Source organism: Cololabis saira, chromosome 9, assembly GCF_033807715.1.
Source record: "Cololabis saira isolate AMF1-May2022 chromosome 9, fColSai1.1, whole genome shotgun sequence".
NCBI classification, from domain to species: domain Eukaryota; kingdom Metazoa; phylum Chordata; class Actinopteri; order Beloniformes; family Belonidae; genus Cololabis; species Cololabis saira.
Window position 1 is genome coordinate 3,826,175 of NC_084595.1, and position 19,777 is coordinate 3,845,951.

General features: G+C 44.4%; 1 protein-coding gene across 1 annotated transcript; it reads left to right on the forward strand.

Annotated features, from left to right (window-relative positions):
- Positions 1–4,112: 4,112 nt before the first annotated feature.
- LOC133450844 (uncharacterized) lies at positions 4,113–19,344 on the forward strand. The gene is made up of 11 exons (XM_061729748.1): positions 4,113–4,313; positions 6,215–6,544; positions 6,603–6,859; positions 6,920–7,249; positions 7,310–7,459; positions 9,288–9,728; positions 9,813–10,007; positions 10,068–10,217; positions 12,343–12,349; positions 15,576–16,739; positions 16,853–19,344. Exons 1-11 carry the CDS (start codon positions 4,127–4,129, stop codon positions 19,342–19,344), a joined length of 5,703 nt encoding a protein of 1,900 aa, XP_061585732.1. The 5' UTR covers positions 4,113–4,126.
- The last annotated feature ends 433 nt before the right edge of the window (positions 19,345–19,777 follow it).

Here is a 19,777-nt window from a genome sequence, read left to right on the forward strand (position 1 = left end):
CGCCTAGAAATCCTGGCTACATGTAGAAATCCTGGCTACATCTAGAAATCCTGGCTACATGTAGAAATCCTGGCTACATGTAGAAATCCCGTCTACGCCTAGAAATCCTGGCTACATCTAGAAATCCTGGCTAAATCTAGAAATCCTGGCTAAATCTAGAAATCCTGGCTACGCCTAGAAATCCTGGCTATGTCTAGAAATCCTGGCTAAATCTAGAAATCCTGGCTACGCCTAGAAATCCTGGCTACGCCTAGAAATCCTGGCTACGCCTAGAAATCCTGGCTATGTCTAGAAATCCTGGCTACATGTAGAAATCCTGGCTACATCTAGAAATCCTGTCTACATCTAGAAATCCTGGCTAAATCTAGAAATCCTGGCTACGCCTAGAAATCCCGTCTACGCCTAGAAATCCCGTCTACGCCTAGAAATCCTGGCTACATCTAGAAATCCTGGCTACATGTAGAAATCCTGGCTACGTCTAGAAATCCTGGCTACGCCTAGAAATCCTGGCTACATGTAGAAATCCCGTCTACGCCTAGAAATCCTGGCTACATCTAGAAATCCTGGCTAAATCTAGAAATCCTGGCTAAATCTAGAAATCCTGTCTACATCTAGAAATCCTGGCTAAATCTAGAAATCCTGGCTACGCCTAGAAATCCCGTCTACGCCTAGAAATCCCGTCTACGCCTAGAAATCCTGGCTACATCTAGAAATCCTGGCTACATGTAGAAATCCTGGCTACGTCTAGAAATCCTGGCTACATGTAGAAATCCCGTCTACGCCTAGAAATCCTGGCTACATCTAGAAATCCTGGCTAAATCTAGAAATCCTGGCTAAATCTAGAAATCCTGGCTAAATCTAGAAATCCTGGCTAAATCTAGAAATCCTGGCTAAATCTAGAAATCCTGTCTACATCTAGAAATCCCGTCTACGCCTAGAAGTCCTGGCTACGCCTAGAAATCCTGGCTACGCCTAGAAATCCTGGCTATGTCTAGAAATCCTGGCTACATCTAGAAATCCTGTCTACATCTAGAAATCCCGTCTACGCCTAGAAATCCTGGCTAAATCTAGAAATCCTGGCTACGCCTAGAAATCCTGGCTAAATCTAGAAATCCTGGCTACGCCTAGAAATCCCGTCTACGCCTAGAAATCCTGGCTACATGTAGAAATCCTGGCTACGCCTAGAAATCCTGGCTACGCCTAGAAATCCTGGCTAAATCTAGAAATCCTGGCTACGCCTAGAAATCCCGTCTACGCCTAGAAATCCTGGCTACATGTAGAAATCCTGGCTACGTCTAGAAATCCTGGCTACATGTAGAAATCCCGTCTACGCCTAGAAATCCTGGCTACATCTAGAAATCCTGGCTAAATCTAGAAATCCTGGCTACGTCTAGAAATCCTGGCTACATCTAGAAATCCTGGCTACATCTAGAAATCCTGGCTAAATCTAGAAATCCTGGCTACATCTAGAAATCCTGGCTAAATCTAGAAATCCTGGCTAAATCTAGAAATCCTGGCTACATCTAGAAATCCTGTCTACGCCTAGAAATCCTGGCTACATCTAGAAATCCTGGCTACGCCTAGAAATCCTGTCTACATCTAGAAATCCTGGCTACGCCTAGAAATCCTGGCTAAATCTAGAAATCCTGGCTACGCCTAGAAATCCCGTCTACGCCTAGAAATCCCGTCTACGCCTAGAAATCCCGTCTACGCCTAGAAATCCTGGCTATGTCTAGAAATCCTGGCTACGTCTAGAAATCCTGGCTACATCTAGAAATCCTGTCTACGCCTAGAAATCCTGGCTACATCTAGAAATCCTGGCTACGCCTAGAAATCCTGTCTACATCTAGAAATCCTGGCTACGCCTAGAAATCCTGGCTAAATCTAGAAATCCTGGCTACGCCTAGAAATCCCGTCTACGCCTAGAAATCCCGTCTACGCCTAGAAATCCCGTCTACGCCTAGAAATCCTGGCTACATCTAGAAATCCTGGCTACATGTAGAAATCCTGGCTACGTCTAGAAATCCTGGCTACATGTAGAAATCCCGTCTACGCCTAGAAATCCTGGCTACATCTAGAAATCCTGGCTAAATCTAGAAATCCTGGCTAAATCTAGAAATCCTGGCTAAATCTAGAAATCCTGTCTACATCTAGAAATCCCGTCTACGCCTAGAAGTCCTGGCTACGCCTAGAAATCCTGGCTACGCCTAGAAATCCTGGCTATGTCTAGAAATCCTGGCTACATCTAGAAATCCTGTCTACATCTAGAAATCCCGTCTACGCCTAGAAATCCTGGCTAAATCTAGAAATCCTGGCTACGCCTAGAAATCCTGGCTAAATCTAGAAATCCTGGCTACGCCTAGAAATCCTGGCTACATGTAGAAATCCTGGCTACGCCTAGAAATCCTGGCTACGCCTAGAAATCCTGGCTAAATCTAGAAATCCTGGCTACGCCTAGAAATCCTGGCTACATGTAGAAATCCTGGCTACGCCTAGAAATCCTGGCTACGCCTAGAAATCCTGGCTAAATCTAGAAATCCTGGCTACGCCTAGAAATCCCGTCTACGCCTAGAAATCCTGGCTACATGTAGAAATCCTGGCTACGTCTAGAAATCCTGGCTACATGTAGAAATCCCGTCTACGCCTAGAAATCCTGGCTACATCTAGAAATCCTGGCTAAATCTAGAAATCCTGGCTACGTCTAGAAATCCTGGCTACATCTAGAAATCCTGGCTATATCTAGAAATCCTGGCTAAATCTAGAAATCCTGGCTACATCTAGAAATCCTGGCTAAATCTAGAAATCCTGGCTAAATCTAGAAATCCTGGCTACATCTAGAAATCCTGTCTACGCCTAGAAATCCTGGCTACATCTAGAAATCCTGGCTACGCCTAGAAATCCTGTCTACATCTAGAAATCCTGGCTACGCCTAGAAATCCTGGCTAAATCTAGAAATCCTGGCTACGCCTAGAAATCCCGTCTACGCCTAGAAATCCCGTCTACGCCTAGAAATCCTGGCTACGTCTAGAAATCCTGGCTACGTCTAGAAATCCTGTCTACATCTAGAAATCCTGGCTACTTCTAGAAATCCTGGCTAAATCTAGAAATCCTGGCTACATCTAGAAATCCTGGCTACGCCTAGAAAATCCTGGCTACGCCTAAAAATCCTGGCTACGCGTTTTAAATACAGAAATGACACCCAAAACTGAGGCTGCGCCTTTCCACATGATTGTGAACATTCAATAAACTGTTTTCTTCAACAGTTCGGCGGTTTAGTCCTGTATTTGAAACCAAAATGTCCAAGAAAATAAAAAGTGGGTAAGATGTAAAGAAAAGTAGAAACAGAAGGGAAATAAAAGCATGTTTGTGTGTGGTGGAGATCAACCTAAATGAAAAACTGGCGAGTGTGCAGGATCTGCAGCACTAAAGGGCCACATCAGAAGCACAGACAGAAATATAGATAGATGTTTTAAGTTCTTTAACTTTGCAAACTTTAACATTCTTAAATGTTTTCTTTGTTCCCACTCTTACAGAACATGAAACATCCACTAAGTGCAGAAATACTCTTGATTTTCTGCCACCTCTAAGTAAGTTAAATATTTCTGAATTTCTTTTCTTCGTGTACATCACATTATGCTGAATTTGCATAAGTAAGTACAAACCTCTTTTTAATCCTCCAGTGAAAGAGATGAGGGTTGTTCTGCTGGGGAACAGCTGGTCCGACCAGAGTTTTGTGGGGAACCTCTTATTCAGCAAGACCAGTTTCAACCCCCAAGAACAACCAGAGCGCTGTGTATCACACAGCGAATTTATTGGAGACCAAAAAATGTTTGTAATCAACACACCAAATATTTTACATCCTGACATTCCTGAAAGCAAAGTTGGTGAGTTTGAAGAAGACTTGGCGAGAATCTCTGATCCTGGACCTCACATGTTCTTGCTGGTTCTCCAGCCTGAAAGCTTCACTGAGCAGCAACAGAAGAGGCTCCTATCAACCCTGGAGTTGTATGGTGACCAGGTTTACAACCATATGCTGCTCTTAATACCAACCAGATCAGGAGGCATAGACAAACTTCAGAATCATCCACAGTATGGACAATTGATGCCTAAATGCAAACACAGGTTGATGTTTCATAAGAACCTTCAACGTTCAGAGCTGTTTAAAGTCATGGACACAATTATGGAAAAATGTGATAGAGATCATGTGACCGGCGAGATATTTGTAGATGCAAAGTCTGAGATGCCCAGCTCCTCTGAAAACCTGAAAGAAGACAAGGGAGTCGGGAACAACTGGGATGCTGCTCGAGAAGCTGGTACGTTTCAAAATATCTTTACAACCTTTGTCATACATATAAAAGTTTGTGTTGTTCTTCTTTTCTTTTCTTTTTTTGAAGATGCCTCCCAAAATCACCTCTGATATTTAGTCACAAAGGCAGTTTGCAAAGATGCAGTTGCTCCTTTGAGAAGAAGGGTTTCCAACCACAGGAGCTTAACTCCCTGGTATAATTCAGATATCCGCATGTTGAAACAAACGTGCGTGGGTTTGTTTACTTTTTGTGAAATGCCCATCGATTCTAGAAGAGAATTAAACGCTAACTTAAGATTCAAACAAAAGTCTAGATAAACTCTGTGTATATTTAAGGGATAATGCCTGACGAAGTGTACATTATCATAAATATATGGATGACGCGAGGGGCGGTTTGCCTCCGCGAAGTATATATGTTTATGATAATGTACATCTCAAAGGACATTATCCTGCTAATACCACGGTCACTTACCAAAAAACATAAATATTAAATCAGTTATTCATGCTTTAATGTGTTTTCAGTGTAAATCATTAGTTTTATAACAAGCCACAGCTGAGCGGTTGAGCAACTATTTAATCTCTCGTCTGCAGCCGCTTGTTCGTTTAAAGTCTGTGGCTCGCAATACTCGCCACTGCTTGCTGGAGCTTTGGGAGATGATAAAATGTTGCTCCATTTTGGTCTCTCCTGTACTGATGGAACTCAGTAAGCCTGCAGCCTGCTCTCACAGCGATGACCCGTCTTTGCTTGTTTTCTACTTGTTTCAAACTTGTTGCTGTTAGGTTCCTAAATCAACATACATAAATTAATAACTTAGGAAAGACACAGAGACTGTTAGAAATGATTTTTCAGGCCTTCTGCAGAAGGGAAGCACAGTCTTGAGCTTGCAGAGCAACTTGGCCCTCTCGACGCTCTCGACAAATGCTTGCTGGCTCCTTCTTTGCAGGAGGTATTTATTTGAGAAACCGACAGGCGTCGGCTATGTTAAGACAACCAATGGTAGACAGTGGATGGACAATGGGAGGAAACAAACAGATAAACAGGACATTTCAGTTGAAGAACAACTAATCTTATGGTATGCAGAGCAAACAGACATCCTTTCTGTTGAGGGTGTTCCAACAGAATTGTCCAACTGAAATGAGACAGTTGTGGACCAGCCCAAATCCCTGAGCAGTTTAGGGAGTGGCTGTTGTAACTGGTAACATGTGATAAGCAATTGTTTAAAACACAGTCAGCTCTCCAAACTGACTTGACTCTGATTGTTTCATAATGACAACTTAATTCAAAAGAGTTGGTTAACCTCACATTTCCCTCCTCTTGTCATTTTGAAACTTCACAGCACCCAAAATAAAACACTCCAGTGTCATCGTAAACATACAGGTAATGAAAATACAGAAAAGTACAAAGACAGTGATGAACGGAATCGTAATCTCAGTCATTATGTCAGCATGACTCAGTAATGAAAAAGTCTCTTCCATTCCTCGGACTCCTCTCCAGCTTGTTGTGCAAGTCAGTTTGGCTAGTCATCTTCTTCAGGCCGTGGCTGGTGAGATAGGCATCAGGATGAGTTCTTCAGCGGGCAAGGGTTTTGATACCACCCGACTTCCCGCCTACTCAGGCCTGGAACATTTCTCCGCTGATGACCACGACTGTTTACTCTGGTCTCAGTGACGCAGTGACACAGTGACCTGTGAGTCACAGGTCACTGCGTCACTGTAAGCCAATGACCGATAGAGGGGGGCGGGTCCCTCTATCGGTCATTGGCTTACACGTTGCCTTCGTTCGTTGATTGCATTGGTTGGATTGTATGATTGACAAATTGAGATAGATAGGATTAATAGAAGATGGCTACTCCGATGGAAAAAACTAAACCCAAATAAAATAAACAGAGAAATTTGCTTTTACTCCAGGGCGGGCACAGCTGACTCTGTGGGCGGGCACGGCCCCCCAATGCCCGCCCATGCCGCCGGGCCTGGGTGGTGATGGTGACGATACCAGTCCTGCTGTTGCTGCAGGAGAAGGTGGTGATGGTGACGACACAAGTCCTGCTGCCGCTTCAGGAGAAGGTGGTGATGGTGACGATACCAGTCCTGCTGTTGCTGCAGGAGAAGGTGGGGATGGTGACGAGACCAGTCCTGCTGCTGGTGATGGTGATGACACCAGTCCTGCTGCCATTTCAGGAGAAGGTGGTGATGGTGATGACACCAGTCCTGCTGCCGCTTCAGGAGAAGGTGGTGATGGTGACGACACCAGTCCTGCTGCCGCTTCAGGAGAAGGTGGTGATGGTGACGACACCAGTCCTGCTGCCGCTTCAGGAGAAGGTGGTGATGGTAACGACACCAGTCCTGCTGCCGCTTCAGGAGACGGTGGTGATGGTGACGATACCAGTCCTGCTGTTGCTGCAGGAGAAGGTGGGGATGGTGACGACACCAGTCCTGCTGCCGCTTCAGGAGAAGGTGGTGATGGTGACGACACCAGTCCTGCTGCCGCTTCAGGAGAAGGTGGTGATGGTGACGATACCAGTCCTGCTGCCGCTTCAGGAGAAGGTGGTGATGGTGACGACACCAGTCCTGCTGCTGGTGATGGTGATGACACCAGTCCTGCTGCCGTTTCAGGAGAAGGTGGTGATGGTAACGACACCACTCCTGCTGCCGCTTCAGGAGAAGGTGGTGATGGTGACGACACCAGTCCTGCTGCCGCTTCAGGAGAAAGTGGTGATGGTAACGACACCAGTCCTGCTGCCGCTTCAGGAGAAGGTGGTGATGGTGACGATACCAGTCCTGCTGTTGCTGCAGGAGAAGGTGGGGATGGTGACGACACCAGTCCTGCTGCCGCTTCAGGAGAAAGTGGTGATGGTAACGACACCAGTCCTGCTGCCGCTTCAGGAGAAGGTGGTGATGGTGACGATACCAGTCCTGCTGTTGCTGCAGGAGAAGGTGGGGATGGTGACGACACCAGTCCTGCTGCTGGTGATGGTGATGACACCAGTCCTGCTGCCGTTTCAGGAGAAGGTGGTGATGGTAACGACACCAGTCCTGCTGCCGCTTCAGGAGAAGGTGGTGATGGTGACGACACCAGTCCTGCTGCCGCTTCAGGAGAAAGTGGTGATGGTGACGACACCAGTCCTGCTGCCGCTTCAGGAGAAAGTGGTGATGGTGACGACACCAGTCCTGCTGCTGGTCATGGTGACGACACCAGTCCTGCTGCTGGTCATGGTGATGACACCAGTCCTGCTGCCGCTTCAGGAGAAATTGCAGAGCAATTGGCAGAAGGTACACAAGCATTTCTACAGTAGAGCAACAACATGCAAAAGTTGCAGACATATGAACACCACCAGACATGGCCTTTTGACATAAACGATTCTCATTTGTAATAGTAGCTTTCTTGACACTACAGCATTATTCTTTTAAGCGATTGTGTTGTTGAATTTTTCTGTCTGTTGCTGACTTGCTGTTATTTATCCCAGCACAAACATGAAACCTTGGAATTACTGTAGGATGGGGTTCATTAGTATGCCGATGTGCCACTGAGGCAGTTGATATTCTACATGACACTGCTATTTATGTATAGCTCTAACCTTGACACTACTTATTACATAAAACCTTTATTCTCTTCTATTAAAGTACCATCACAAATACAGCAGTAAAGTTACTGTATATTCCAACCTTAGAAATCACAGTAGGTCCCATATGTGGACTTCTATTTGGAATGCAGTACGTGTGTGTTTGTCTGTGCACCCACACATATGTGCTAGTTTGCATGTGTTGTGTGCATATGTGCCACTGCCATGTGTAATAAGGCTGTCCCTCCGTAGATTAATTGTCATTTGTTGTGCTTTTTTCCATGCACATTCTTGTAAACATTAGGGTGAGTGTTTTAGTGGCTATTATTCTTATATTGGAGTGCATTTTGTTTTTAATCAGCCAAAAACATACTATTGTGTGCCTGTGTGCACGCGTGTGGGCAAGGCGGCCTGGTTACATGACTGACTCCTGGCCTGAAATAGTTTCCCAGTCCGGCCCTGCTCAGCTGAGAACAGGAATCCTTCCCTTGAATCTTGAAGTCGGCAGATTTAAAAACATTCCCCAAGATGAAAGGTTGTGTGAATTATGCGAACTTAATGAAGTGGAAAGTGAATCACATTTTCTGTTTTATTGCCCTCTGTATGATGAACTGAGAACTCCATTATTTACTGAAATGTCTGGTAAAAACCCAGAAATGTTCTGGTGCTCTGACGATGATAGAATGGACGGGTTGTTTAAAGGGGACCTATTATGAAAAACAAGTTTTTTCTTGTTTTAACATATATAAAGTGGTCTCCCCTCACCCTGCCAACACAGGAAAGATGAAATCCCATGAAAATCTGCAAGGTCTGTACCCCCCGCCCGACTGAATCCCCCAGTGTCATGTGATTTCTACAAGCCATTCAGAATCAGCTCCCGTCGTGAGTCACAACGGGAGCTGATTTCCATAGGTAGGCCTCCGCTGCTGAAACCACGCCCCCAACCAACTCCGCCGGCTGGAGCTTCAGCCATTGTTTAGAAGCGCTGGCTGTTTCCACAGCGGGGACAGTAATAATGAGGTTTTGCATCGACATTTACCCTCATAAAAGGATCAGTTCCCACAGTACGGACTCGGCAACTGCACACGGGTCAGCGGTAAGTGACGTTACACTGCGTCACTGTAAGCCAATGACCGATAGAGGGGGGCGGGTCCCTCTATCGGTCATTGGCTTACACGTTGCCTTCGTTCGTTGATTGCATTGGTTGGATTGTATGATTTACAAATTGAGATAGATAGGATTAATAGAAGATGGCTACTCCGACGGAAAAAACTAAACCCAAATAAAATAAACAGAGAAATTTGCTTTTACTCCAGGGCGGGCACAGCTGACTCTGTGGGCGGGCACGGCCCCCCAATGCCCGCCCACGCCGCCGGGCCTGGGTGGTGATGGTGACGATACCAGTCCTGCTGTTGCTGCAGGAGAAGGTGGTGATGGTGACGACACAAGTCCTGCTGCCGCTTCAGGAGAAGGTGGTGATGGTGACAATACCAGTCCTGCTGTTGCTGCAGGAGAAGGTGGGGATGGTGACGAGACCAGTCCTGCTGCTGGTGATGGTGATGACACCAGTCCTGCTGCCATTTCAGGAGAAGGTGGTGATGGTGATGACACCAGTCCTGCTGCCGCTTCAGGAGAAGGTGGTGATGGTGACGACACCAGTCCTGCTGCCGCTTCAGGAGAAGGTGGTGATGGTGACGACACCAGTCCTGCTGCCGCTTCAGGAGAAGGTGGTGATGGTGACGACATCAGTCCTGCTGCCGCTTCAGGAGAAGGTGGTGATGGTAACGACACCAGTCCTGCTGCCGCTTCAGGAGACGGTGGTGATGGTGACGATACCAGTCCTGCTGTTGCTGCAGGAGAAGGTGGGGATGGTGACGACACCAGTCCTGCTGCTGCTTCAGGAGAAGGTGGTGATGGTGACGACACCAGTCCTGCTGCCGCTTCAGGAGAAGGTGGTGATGGTGACGATACCAGTCCTGCTGCCGCTTCAGGAGAAGGTGGTGATGGTGACGACACCAGTCCTGCTGCCGTTTCAGGAGAAGGTGGTGATGGTAACGACACCAGTCCTGCTGCCGCTTCAGGAGAAGGTGGTGATGGTGACAATACCAGTCCTGCTGTTGCTGCAGGAGAAGGTGGGGATGGTGACGACACCAGTCCTGCTGCTGGTGATGGTGATGACACCAGTCCTGCTGCCGTTTCAGGAGAAGGTGGTGATGGTAACGACACCAGTCCTGCTGCCGCTTCAGGAGAAGGTGGTGATGGTGACGACACCAGTCCTGCTGCCGCTTCAGGAGAAAGTGGTGATGGTGACGACACCAGTCCTGCTGCCGCTTCAGGAGAAAGTGGTGATGGTGACGACACCAGTCCTGCTGCTGGTCATGGTGACGACACCAGTCCTGCTGCTGGTCATGGTGATGACACCAGTCCTGCTGCCGCTTCAGGAGAAATTGCAGAGCAATTGGCAGAAGGTACACAAGCATTTCTACAGTAGAGCAACAACATGCAAAAGTTGCAGACATATGAACACCACCAGACATGGCCTTTTGACATAAACGATTCTCATTTGCAATAGTAGCTTTCTTGACACTACAGCATTATTCTTTTAAGCGATTGTGTTGTTGAATTTTTCTGTCTGTTGCTGACTTGCTGTTATTTATCCCAGCACAAACATGAAACCTTGGAATTACTGTAGGATGGGGTTCATTAGTATGCCGATGTGCCACTGAGGCAGTTGATATTCTACATGACACTGCTATTTATGTATAGCTCTAACCTTGACACTACTTATTACATAAAACCTTTATTCTCTTCTATTAAAGTACCATCACAAATACAGCAGTAAAGTTACTGTATATTCCAACCTTAGAAATCACAGTAGGTCCCATATGTGGACTTCTATTTGGAATGCAGTACGTGTGTGTTTGTCTGTGCACCCACACATATGTGCTAGTTTGCATGTGTTGTGTGCATATGTGCCACTGCCATGTGTAATAAGGCTGTCCCTCCGTAGATTAATTGTCATTTGTTATGCTTTTTTCCATGCACATTCTTGTAAACATTAGGGTGAGTGTTTTAGTGGCTATTATTCTTATATTGGAGTGCATTTTGTTTTTAATCAGCCAAAAACATACTATTGTGTGCCTGTGTGCAAGCGTGTGGGCAAGGCGGCCTGGTTACATGACTGACTCCTGGCCTGAAATAGTTTCCCAGTCCGGCCCTGCTCAGCTAAGAACAGGAATCCTTCCCTTGAATCTTGAAGTCGGCAGATTTAAAAACATTCCCCAAGATGAAAGGTTGTGTGAATTATGCGAACTTAATGAAGTGGAAAGTGAATCACATTTTCTGTTTTATTGCCCTCTGTATGATGAACTGAGAACTCCATTATTTACTGAAATGTCTGGTAAAAACCCAGCAATGTTCTGGTGCTCTGACGATGATAGAATGGACGGGTTGTTTAAAGGGGACCTATTATGAAAAACAAGTTTTTTCTTGTTTTAACATATATAAAGTGGTCTCCCCTCACCCTGCCAACACAGGAAAGATGAAATCCCATGAAAATCTGCAAGGTCTGTACCCCCCGCCCGACTGAATCCCCCAGTGTCATGTGATTTCTACAAGCCATTCAGAATCAGCTCCCGTCGTGAGTCACAACGGGAGCTGATTTCCATAGGTAGGCCTCCGCTGCTGAAACCACGCCCCCAACCAACTCCGCCGGCTGGAGCTTCAGCCATTGTTTAGAAGCGCTGGCTGTTTCCACAGCTGGGACAGTAATAATGAGGTTTTGCATCGACATTTACCCTCATAAAAGGATCAGTTCCCACAGTACGGACTCGGCAACTGCACACGGGTCAGCGGTAAGTGACGTTATTTTTTTATGTTATTCATATTTGTTTACAAGTATAATCTTTGTATGGGCTAAGTATTTAGCTTACGGAGCTGCCGGAGGCCACACACCGGGGCTCCTCACAGGACCAGACCGGTGAGGAGCCCCGGGCCCCGGTGGCTCCAGTGTTTCCTAATGGAGTGTTAGGTAACACTGGATCTCTATTAGTAATACATTTTTCTTCTGTTCATGTTTTCAGATCTTCCAAGCAATGCACCTGAAGCTGTTCAGACACCTCCAGAAGACGCACGGTCCTTCCTTGACCCAGCAATAGTGCATGCATGTTATTTATATGCAACTTATGTTTTATTTTTTTAACAATAAAGTTGCCATTTGTGAAAATCAGTGTTGTGGTTTATTTACCGTTAACATGATTCATTTGTCTTGTAACATAAATGAAATGATGAGGAATCTGAGTAAATAACTGTGGTGTACCTGTTTAGAATTAAAGGGGACATATTATGGCATTTAATGTATATTTTAAACAGGCCTTGAATGTCTTAAAAACAATCTAAAGCTTGTTTTTTCTACATAAATCAGAAATTCAGTCTCTGGGCCATGTTTTTATTTTTTCCGCTTTGTTATGCCCCCAGTCTAGGGGTGCCTAGGACACAACATGAAAAGGCCCCATCTTCCCCAAGTCCCAAGTAGCCACAAAAAAGATTTGGTTTCACTATAAAAAGGAAGTGATTTATTAACCAAAGTAGATCAACATATAACATATAGCTACTAGGCTTCAGGGTGGACAAAGGCCAAAACAACAAACAAAAGGGTCCTGTCTTAGGAGTAGGTAACTGACCTGTCAAACAAAGGAAAACAAATGACACAAGGCTAACCTCCCTAACTAAAATAAACAGGAGAAAACGAAGTTAACAAAATTGGCAGCCCACCCTTACTTTACTCAAAAGTCAATATCTTCCAAAACCTATACAAAATTTTAAGCACAAGGTGTGGCCGGTTGGGAGAGGAGGAGGATGAGAGTCTGCAACCTGCTTGCAGCCCACCTGGTGGCTGCCATCTTGGCTCCTTTTATATCAGGTGGTTGTCGTTTCAGCCAATCACCATCCATGGCATGGAACCTTCCCACCAATGACCGCACGGCTGTGGAACACACCTATCTGCATACTAGATTAACACAAGAAAATCAAAGGGCACACACACACCCACACAAGACAGACTACAAAAATATGACCACAGTCATAACAGCTTCTAAAGCCTTTTTCTGTGATTCATTTTAAGGGTGGGGGGGGGCTATGATAATGAGGCTCTGTGCTGATTGGCTGCTTGAATGACGTGTAGCAGGGGAGGAGACAAAGCGTCGCTCCGGGGAGAAGAGCAGCGGCTGCGTAGCAAAGCGTGTCCACGGTTCTGCGTTAAATCGACACGTACCTACGCCGTAGGCTCTGCGTCGGTGTAACGCGGAACCATAAATCAGCATTTAGTCACCTCGTCTTCACACAGGAAGATTGAATTTAATTCTAAACAGGTACACCACAGTTATTTACTCCGATTCCTCATCATTTCACTTCTTATGTTACAAGACAAATGAATCATGTTAACTGTAAAGAAATCACAACACTGAATTTTCAAAAATGGCAACTTTATTGTTAAAATATATAAATAAAATGTATGCACTATTGCTGGCTCAAGGAACGACCGCGCGTCTTCTGAATGTGTACAGCTCCAGGTGCTTGAAAGATCTGAAACCACAGAAGAAAAATGTATTACGGTACTAATAGAGCCCCGAGCCCGGGGCTCCTCGACGGTCCGGTCCGTGAGCAGCCCCCCCAGCTCCGTATGCGGCGCCCGGGCTCCGGAGCTAAGCTAAATACTTAGCCCATGCAAAGATCATACAAATATAAATAACATTAAAAAAAAAGGAACTTACCGCTGACTCGTGTGCAGTTGCCGGGTCCGTGCTGTGGGAACTGATCCTTTTATGAGGGTAAATGTCGATGCAAAATCTCATTTCTACTCTCCCTCGCTGTTGAAACCGGTGGAAAACAGTCACCACTGCTGAACAATGGCGGAGCTCCAGCCGACGGAGAGAGCTGGTTGTGGGCGTGGTTTCAGCAGCGGAGGCAGAACCTCTGCGCCTCGGGTGACGTCACCCTAGGCGCAGATTCTCATCGGCTCAAAAAAAATCACGTGACACTGGGGGATTCTGTAAGGCGGGGGTCACAGACCTTGCAGAAATTCATGGTATTTTGTCTCCCCTGTGCTGGCAGGGTGAGGGGAGACCACTTTATATATGTTAAAACAAGAAAAACGTGTTTTTCATAATATGTCCCCTTTAAATTAAATCTTCCTGTGTGAAGACGAGGTGACTAAAGGCTGATTTATGGTTCCACGTTACACCAACGCAGAGCCTGCGTAGGTTACGCGTCGATTTAACGCAGAACCGTAAATCAGGCTTTAAAATCTGTTTCCACTGTGTAACTGCATGCGAGGGTCCGACTATCGCGTCGAGCTGCGTGACATCGGACGCTCTCTGTCCACACTGAAACTGTTAAACTCGCGGCCAGTTAGGACAGTCCAATACAAAAAAAATAAAGCAATGGAATTTATTTTGTCGCAGAAGCTTCTCGCATGGGACACTCTTTGTGTACGGCGCAGCCGGCTGCTCTGGCCGGAGAGTCTTTGTTCCCTCCCCTGCTACACTCATTATCATAGCCTCCCCGCCCCTAGAATGAAGCACAGAAAATGGGGTTAGAAGTGGTAAAACTAGAGACATGGCCCACAGGCTGAATTTCTGATTTATGTAGAAAAAACAAGCTTTAGATTGTTTTTAAGACATTCAAGGCCTGTTTAAAATATACATTAATTGCCATAATAGGTCCCCTTTAACTTCAATGTTTTTAAGTTGGCTCATTTTGTTTCTGAAGCCTGGATAAAGCGTCAGGATCTTTTATATGTTTAATTGGTACAGGGTCTGTTGTCTGGCTTTCATTTGCTTTATGTTCCTCTTTCTTTTTTTGGTGTCTTGTAAGCCCACTCGGGCTGGGCACTTCCTCTGCATTCCACGTAAATAAAAAGTTCAATCAAAAAAATATTTTCTAGGTGTAGGTCATCACTTTTAACCTACACCTGACAGCCAATCAGAATCGAGTATTCACACAGACCGTGGTATAAATATACATATATTATATATATAAATATGTATATGAAAGGATCTTACTGTGTGGAGTTTGCATGTTCTCCCCGTGTTCCCTTGGGTAGCAATGGGAGCTACCCTCACAAAAACATGCACACAGTCCTGGGCTCTACACTGCCCCCTCTGGCCAGCCGGGGCGCCAGATGGGGTTGGGAGGATCTGGCCGGAATAACGTGATCCTTCCACGCGCTACGTCCGGCCAAAGAATCCTAACCCTGCCTGGTGAAAAGAAGCGGTCCGTCACTCCTCAGGATAAGGAGGAGACCTGAGCTCAGTGTAGGGCCCTCCCTGGGTTGGCAGAGGAGAGCAATGCCCAGGACTGTTACTTAGGTATGAGCACTGGGTGATGAAATGGGTAAAAAATCGGGGCAAAAAAATAATAATAATAAATAAATAAATAAATAAATATGTATATAAATATTTCAGTTAAACTTGGATGCGGCTTGTATGCAGGTGTGGCTTATAGTCCAGAAAATACGATATATACATATACATACATATACATATATAAATATATATATATATATATATATATATATATATATATATATATATATATATATATATATATATATATATATATATATATATATATATTCATGAGTGGCCAATGTGTCCAACTCTGACCTGTAATTTAAACACAATGTTTTCTCTCTTTCAATTTGTTCGCAGCCTCTTCACTCAGGATTGTACTGCTTGGGAAAATTGACAACAAGATAACAACAATTTCTAAGCTCATTAAAAGGGAACAAGCAACCCATTTCCTCGAGATAAGGAAATTCTGGGAGCGGAGGGAAAGACCAGTAACAGTCGCTAGAGCATCAAACATATTCAATATGTCTGAACAGGATGTCAGAAAAGAGATGAAAAAATGTGCAAGTTCGTGCTTCCCTGGACCAAATGTTCTGCTGCTGCTGCTGAATCCTTCTGAGTTTACTCAAAAGGACAGACAAAGACTGAACTTCACTCTCAGTTTGTTTGATCCGGATGGTTTTAAACGGTTAATGATCATCTTCACACATGAAGAACATCAGTCAAGTTCTGAGGTAAATCAGCTGCTTCACGACTGCAGAGGAAGAAGGTACAACATGTTTGAAGAGGATCGTACACAGTTAATGGAGAAGATTGAGAACATTGTTGAGGAAAATAAAGGAACCTTTCTGACCTTCACCCAACACGTGAGACCCCCTTTAAACCTGGTTCTGTTTGGGAGACAAGGAGCAGAGAAAACCTCGGCAGCCAAGGCCATTTTAAGTCGGAGAGACCTTCGTTCAGTCTCCCACTCACCAGAGTGTGTCCAGAATCAAGGAGAGGTGTTTGGACGTCGGGTTTCCCTGGTGGAGCTGCCTGCCTTGGGTGGAAAACCTCCAGAGGAAGTGATGGAGGAATCATTCAAGTGTGTCTCCCTGTGTGAACCTTTGGGCGTCCACGCCTTCGTCCTGGTCCTACCTGTGGGTCCACTCACCGATGAGGACAAGAGGGAGCTGCAGACCATCCAGAACACGTTCAGCTCTCGAGTCAATGCCTTCACCATGATTCTGTTCACCGTGGACTCAGATCCCACCCATCCAGATGTGGTTAACTTTGTGGAAAAGAGCAAAGACATCCAGGAGCTCCGTCAGAGCTGTGGAGGGAGATCTCTCATCTTCAACATTAAGAGTAATCAGCAGGTCCCAGAGCTGCTGGCTGCTGTTGAAAAGATGAACCAACTCAAAAACTTCTGCACTTACTCAGCAGACACATTCATGAAGGTCCAAAGAGAAAGAGTCGTACAAGAAGAGAGAGACAACACTGCACTGAGAGCTGAAGTAAAGAAGCTGAAAGAAGCACAGATGTGTAAGTAACGCTCACGGTAAACTCTCATCTCTCACTGCTCAGAAACACCTGGAACCATGAGATAGAAACTGTTGACATTTCCAGCTAATATGTACTTTTTTATGATGTTGCAGGTGATGAAGAGCAGCAGAGCTCAGACTCTCTCAGGATTGCTCTGATTGGGAAGACCGGCTGTGGAAAAAGCTCCTCAGGAAACACCATTTTAGGAAGAAAAGCGTTTAAAGCTGAATTAAACCCAACTTCAGTCACCAAACGCTGTCAGAAAGAAGTTGGTGAAGTGGACGGTCGTGCTGTTGCTGTGGTCGACACTCCCGGTCTGTTTGACTCGACTCTGTCAAATGACGAGGTCAACGAGGAAATGGTGAAGTGCATCAGTCTTCTGTCTCCAGGACCCCACGTCTTCCTGGTGGTGATGCCGATCGGCAGATTCACCCCCGAGGAGAAGGAGACACTCAAACTCATCAGGGAAGCTTTTGGGAAGAATTCAGAACAGTTCACCATCATCCTTTTTACAAATGGTGACGCATTAGAACGTGAAGAAAAATCCATTGAAGATTACATCAGAAAGGATGACTCGATTCAGAAGCTGATCGATGACTGTGGAGGAAGGTACCACGTGTTCAATAACTACGATAAAAACAATCGTGATCAGGTCAGAGATCTGATAAGAAAGACCGATGAAATGTTAAAGAGAAACAGAGGAAACTGCTACACCAATGAGATGCTGAAAGAAGCTGAAGCAGCGATAAAGAAGGAGATGGAGAGTATCCTGCAGGAGAAGGAAGAAGAAATACAGAGAGAAAAGGAGGAACTCACACAAAAACATGAAGAAGAAATGCAAGAAATAAAAACAAAAATGGAAGAAGAAAGAGAAAAACTACAACAACAAACTGAGCTGAAACTCAAGGAAATGAAGAAAAATATAAATAAAGAGCAGGAAGAGAAAAAGAGGGAACAGGAAGAGAGGGAAGAGGAGAGGAGGAAAAGGGAACGTAGTGACGAAGAACATCGCCAGAGTTTGAACAAACAGCTTGAAATGTTGGACAAACAAATTCAGTCAGAAAAAGAAGAAAAGAAAGGTGTTAGCAGAGAGTTGGAACTGACCCGAGAAAAGAGTAGAAAGGATAAGGAGGATTTTGAGAAAGAACGTAAAGAATTGGTGGAAAAACAAAAGAAAGAAGATGAAGAGAGAAAACAGAAGGAGCAGAAACGACTGGAAGAACTCAAGGAACAATACAAGAAGGAAAAAGAAATGAGTGAAAAGAAAATGGAGGGGGAAAACATCAGAAGAGAAAATGAGGAAAAAGAAAAAAAAAAATTAGAAGAAAAACTAGAAAATTTACAACAACAAACTGAGCTGAAACTCAAGGAAATGAAGGAAAATATAAAGAAAGAGCAAGAAGAGAAAAAGAGAGAACAGGAAGAGAGGGAAGAGGAGAGGAAGAAATGGGTGCGTAGTGACGAAGAACATCGCCAGAGTTTGAACAGACAGCTTGAAATGTTCGACAAACAAATTCAGTCAGGAAAAGAGGAAAAGAAAAGCGTTAGCAGAGAGTTGGAACAGACCCGAGAAAAGAGTAGAAAGGATAAGGAGGATTTTGAGAAAGAACGTAAAGAATGGTGGGAAAAACAAAGAAAAGAAGATGAAGAGAGACAACAGAAGGAGCAGAAACGACTGGAAGAACTCGAGGAACAATACAAGAAGGAAAAAGAAATGAGTGAAAAGAAAATGGAGGAGGAAAACATCAGAAGAGAAAATGAGGAAAAAGAAAAAAAACAATTAGAGGAAAAACTAGAAAAACTACAACAGCAAAATGAGCTGAAACTCAAGGAAATGAAGGAAAATATAAAGAAAGAGCAAGAAGAGAAAAACAGGGAACAGGAAGAGAGGGAAGAGGAGAGGAGGAAAAGGGAACGTAGTGACGAAGAACATCGCCAGAGTTTGAACAGAACGCTTGAAACATTGGACAAACAAATTCAGTCAGAAAAAGAGGAAAAGAAAACCGTTAACAGAGAGTTGGAACAGACCCGAGAAAAGAGGAGAAAGGATAAGGAGGATTTTGAGAAAGAACGTAAAGAATTGTGGGAAAAACAAAAGAAAGAAGATGAAGAGAGACAACAGAAGGAGCAGAAACGACTGGAAGAACTCGAGGAACAATACAAGAAGGAAAAAGAAATGTATGAAAAGAAAATGGAGGAAGAGGAAAACATCAGAAGAGAAAATGAGGAAAAAGAAAAAAAGCTATTAAAAGAAAAACTAGAAGATCTGCAGAAGAAGACTGAAGAGGAGGTCAGGAGTTTAGCTGAAGAGAATAATGATTTCCAGAAAAAATATAAGAAGAACCTGGCAGGTCTGGAGGAAGCACACGAGAGGGATCTAAGAGAAATCAGTGAGCTGGCAGAGGCTGTTTCAAATAACAGCCAATATCTGATCAAAATCAAAGATTTACAGACGGAACATGAGAGCCAAATGAAAGAAGTAAAGAATGAGAAGGAAAAAGAGAAGCTGCAGAAAACCCATGAAAGAAAAAAGAGTAAAATGATACAAGAGTTTCTTGATGAGATAAAAAAAATTCAGGAGGAATCCTGGTGCAGAATTTCATGAGAGTTGGGAGAAAGATCTCTGCAGTGGTCACAAATATTCAAGAATCGTACTTTGTGACAACTTCAAATATGTCTAAAGTGAGAAAATCAACCTATGCTCCTCAGAATGAAAAACAGACAGACAAAGGGGATTTTTAATTTATCTAGATATATATGTATATACAGATATACCTATGTATACATACCGCAAAGATTAAGAAATCTAGAATTAGGGAAGAATAATAAAAGATAAATAGAAAATATATGCATATATAAATAAATGATAAACTGAAAAAAAGAAATACAGTTAAATAAGCGAAAAACCTTTCTACGTGTTGTGGGTGAAATAATCAATCATCAATAAATTGCAGACAGATTCTATTGAACTTTCTTCCCTGGTAAAGTAAAAATCAGATTTTCTTTAGCTCTAATGGCGCTTTTACACTAGTACCTAC

Excerpts from the sequence above, each read along its gene's own strand:
- LOC133450844 (XM_061729748.1), top strand. The coding sequence starts at position 4,127 with ATGTTTCATAAGAACCTTCAACGTTCAGAGCTGTTTAAAGTCATGGAC. Across the intron at positions 4,314-6,214 it reads GGATGCTGCTCGAGAAGCTG|GGCGGGCACAGCTGACTCTG; the intron begins GTACGTTTCAAA and ends CTTTTACTCCAG. Across the intron at positions 7,460-9,287 it reads TTCAGGAGAAAGTGGTGATG|GAGAAGGTGGTGATGGTGAC; the intron begins GTGACGACACCA and ends CTGTTGCTGCAG.